Here is a 4,256-nt window from a genome sequence, read left to right as displayed (position 1 = left end):
AAAAAAAAAAAAAAAACACTCCTCTCAGAACTTTCAGAACTTCAAATGTTTCTGTCATGGCAGTCCATTTTCCTAAAACTTGTGAACTATGGAACTTTTGAGTATATACAGTGTGTGGCATAAAACTGTGAATCAGTGGAATGAAGGATTATGAGATTTGATTGTTATGTGAGGTTGTAGGGAAAATTTGCCAAGTTGTAGGCTGGAACATCACTGGAGTAAGTTCAAAGAGAAACAACACATGGCTCTTTAGGGTATGTGAACACAATGTATGACTTCAGAATTTAGGTACACGTTTTCAGAATTGAAATGTCTGTATACTCTGCTCTTCAACTAATAAAAACTCCGTTGTGAAAGGGACAAAATACATAGGGATCATAATAGGAGCATTTTGATTTGAATCATTGCTACCCATCCACTGGGATTACTTTTCTAAATTAATGTCTAAATTTAGATGCCACAGAGTATACAACATTTGAAATTGCAATAAAATTAACAATCAGAAATTTTTTTAATGAAAACACCTTAAAATGTTTTCTGTCTAATGCCACAAAAAAACTTGCTTTTTTTCTTCATTGGGAAGAGATTACCTTTCATTCTCATGCACAATGAGACCTTCTAGAATCATCCACTGCATGGGCAGATGCTAGACCTATTTTCAATAAACATCCTCAGTAGAAAGTCTGAAGACTCCCCAAGACTGGATGTTTAACTACTGTTTAGGGAGAGCATCCACCTTAACAAAAAAGGGATCTGATTCACTGTGATTAAATTTCACAGGCATTCTTTAATATAAAAAAAAACAAATGCAAGTGTACATTTCTTAAGCTTGAAAAAACAAACAGTAAACCACAAATGTCCAGCTTTCACTCTTGTCCATTTTCAAATATTTTACTCCCGATTTTGCTATGTCCAAGATTCTTCCTCTATTAATGCCATGTTACTTTGACATAGCACCACCAAAGTTTTATGTAAAATTCCAATTTGTATTTCTAAATGTGAACATTCAACTTGACAAACAGCAGTGAAGGAACTGGCTACAAAATTTATCTGAGTACATTTAACCCCAAGTTCAAACTTTGCTAAAAGTCCTTCAAAAGATTATCAACAGCTTATCTGCAAAAATATGAACAGAACTTTTCAATCATAAACAGAGGATACCTCATACCTCACTTGTGAGTACGATTACTTTACTTGGTCTTAGTATGTCCCTTGGCCTTGCCTTTAGTGCCAGACTTGGCTGCAGCTGCAGCTTGGGCTTTCTCTTCCTCTTCAATCAAAGCCTGCTCATAACGAGATGAGGAATCCTCAGTCGTGGTTTCACTCATCTTGGCTAAAAAGTCCATCACTTTCATCTTGCTGGTTTCAGCATAGGCTCTCGGGCCCCACAGGAACTCATAGGATGGAGGATCACTGTTAGGAACCTGACGGTATACCAGGTACTTTTCCTGTACCAGATCTTCAGTGATGAGCTTCCTGACATCTCCAAAGATGAGATGTGGGACCCCATCATAGATTCCTAATGCATTCAGGAAATGCCAGACATCCTCCTCCGGGGCACAGTAGCCATTTAGGTAGATCACACTTAGGAGAGGGATCAGAATGCCCCTGTTGGGAACACCTAGCTCATTGCTCATACTTCCATCATCCTCGAAATCTAGCTTGCTCACAAGCATGTAGGACTGACCATTGGGCTGGACTTCTTTCAGCTCAATGCCAAAGACCATATCCAGACGATAGGAGGCTTTCTTGAGGATCTCGGGGAAGTGTTCCTTGAACCTTTTGTGGATAACTTTGAGCATCTCTCCCCTCTTCATGGGCTGCTGCACTTTGTATTTGCAAAGCATGTACTCCACTAGCATTCCTGTCTTCCTTGATAGAAGATCCATCTTTGTGCTTCTACTGAAGAGTGGGGCCCTAAGAGAAGACCCATTTTGCTCTTCTTTGCCCTTTGCACTTTTATCAGACATTTTCTGGGCCATGCTTTCACTAGCAGTGGTGGAGAGTGCCTTACCCTGAGGGAAGCCAGCAGTAGAAGTGCTTGGCTGAGCATCTTCTGAAGCTTGATCAGAGCAGGCAAGTGACTCTCCTTTTTCTGATGCCTTTGATGGAGCATCATTTAGCCTGTGGGTCTCACCTTGGGTCTGGCGACGTTTCTCTCGAGCACGGGCCTTACTCTTCTTTCCTCTGGGCATGATGGCTGTAGTCAGTAAGAGAAAGCACTACTTTGAGCAGATGATCTTGTTATCTAGATCAGAAAAATAACATACTACAAGCCCTTTTTGACAGATTTCAAACACCTTGGATTTCCCTGACATTTCCTTTCCCATATTTTGAGGAAAACATTGCTGTGAGAATACACTGGGCTTTTGTTTTCCTGACCAGATTCCATTAATTCAGACTTAGAGGGGTGTCTGAGTACTCTTATTTCTATTCAAATCCAGAACTGTTCCACTCACCTTGCCGTAGAGAAGATGCCCATGAGCCTAGAGAAGAGCTCAGGAGGGCTCACTCTACTGAAATAACTGCTTAGAGTGCTGAGAATTCTGTAATTGTCCATCAAAGGCTCTTTGGTGCCTTCAACCCTACTTCCAGTTATTTCCTAGGCTCCATGTTAAACATAGAAACACCACCTTCCTTTTCACTGGACCCTACAGTATCAGACAAAGGAATTTACCTTTGGGTTGAAAACAAGAAACATTGAATGGGCCGGGATGGTAGCACAAACCCTATTGAGCTTGCTTGGAAACCTGAGCTTGAAACCTAGACTCCATGTGTAAAAGCAAAGCAAAGAATGGTGGATTGCATTTGCAATCTTAGTGCTGGGATAGATACAGAAGGATGCCTGGGGCTCTGGAACCAGCAAAGCCAGTCTTTTTCCAGATGCAGGATATAAAAAGAGCACATCTTAAACACAAGACAGATAGATCCTAAGGAACAATGACCTTACTTAGGCCTCTGGTTTCAACAAGCACGCATTCACACTGGGACATACAAATATACACACGCACTAAGAAAATCCAGATTACCCACACACAAGATGTGATGGGGATGCTGAATCTCACAAAGCTAACCTTTGCCCTCTTGTGCTGACAATGCCTTGGGAACAGAGCCTGTGGCTAGTTACGACAGGTGTACATTTCCTAGTCACACTATAGAGCCTGACTTGGAGTGGCCCCGTTATTTTGGAAATGATTTCCTCTCCTCTATATATCTTCACTGATGTCAGGTACTGGAAACCAAGGCTAAAGTGGGCCTATAGGAGACCAAGGCTGTCCCTTCTCAGAGAACAGGCTCAGAGGAGCACAGAGGGCTGTCACACTTCCAGATTCTAATTCAGGACATTTTAAATGTCCCTGTGCTATGTGTTTGTTTTCAGTTTTCATTCAGCCAGCATGTTAGTATCCTGCTCAGACATTTGAAGCTGACCCTTTTCTTTGTCTGCACTCATTTGGTGAAGTTACGGGAACTGCTGTAAAGTTCCTGACATGCACACCTCGTATCATAATCTTCCCTGCTTCCCTCAACCACTGCTGTATTTCCTGGCTTTCTTTACTGCTCATCCTGGTCAATTTCTCATTATCCTCTTACTTCTTCCTAACGGTACAGGAGAGTATTGACAGGAGGCTTTAACTCTTCCATGTTAATTATTTATATTTAACGTCTGCTTTTGATGTCTTTGCCACTTTACCTAGGGTTTCATGAATGCTAAGGAAACACTAGACACCAGCTGTGCTGTCTATCCTTCCATTTCTGATTTTTTTTTCCTTTTTTTAAAAAGACAGGGTTTCTCTGTATAATAGCCCTAGTAGTCCTGGAACCGAGAACACGCTTTGGAGAACCAGGTTGGCTTTGAACTCACAGAGATCTGCCTGACTCTGCCTCCCAAATGCTGGGATTTGTGCCATCACTGCTGGGCTCCACTTCTGATTCTTAAAAATAGTTTGGGAGAATATAAAAGGGAGGTGCATCTCTGTGAGTTCGAGGTCAGCCTGCTCTACAACAGCTAGTTCCAGGACAGCTAGGACTGCTAACCAGAGAAATATTGTCTCGAAAAAACAAATAAACAAACAACAACAAAAACAAAAAAATCCATCCAGATAGTTGGATGGTGGCTGCTCACCCCTTTAGTCCCTCCCAGCTGTCTGGAGGAAAAGGCAGGTGGGTCTCTGTGTGTTCCAGACTGGCTTGGACAACAGAGTGAGTAGTTCCAGGAGAGGCTCCAAAGCTACAGAGAAAAACTATCTCAAAAAAAA

General features: G+C 41.8%; 1 protein-coding gene across 1 annotated transcript; it reads right to left on the bottom strand.

Annotated features, from left to right (window-relative positions):
• Nucleotides 1-767: 767 nt before the first annotated feature.
• LOC126496287 (melanoma-associated antigen B4-like) lies at nt 768-4,243 on the bottom strand. Its single transcript, XM_050133817.1, has 2 exons — nt 4,124-4,243; nt 768-2,200 (listed from the first exon to the last, which is right to left on the bottom strand). Exon 2 carries the CDS (start codon nt 2,193-2,195, stop codon nt 1,191-1,193), a length of 1,005 nt encoding a protein of 334 aa, XP_049989774.1. The 5' UTR covers nt 2,196-2,200; nt 4,124-4,243; the 3' UTR covers nt 768-1,190.
• Nucleotides 4,244-4,256: the final 13 nt, after the last annotated feature.

Source organism: Alexandromys fortis, unplaced genomic scaffold, assembly GCF_014885135.2.
Source record: "Alexandromys fortis isolate MF-2015 unplaced genomic scaffold, M_Fortis_MF-2015_v1.1 scaffold_2373, whole genome shotgun sequence".
Classification (NCBI taxonomy): Eukaryota; Metazoa; Chordata; class Mammalia; order Rodentia; family Cricetidae; genus Alexandromys; species Alexandromys fortis.
This window is presented reverse-complemented; position numbering and strand designations above follow the sequence as displayed.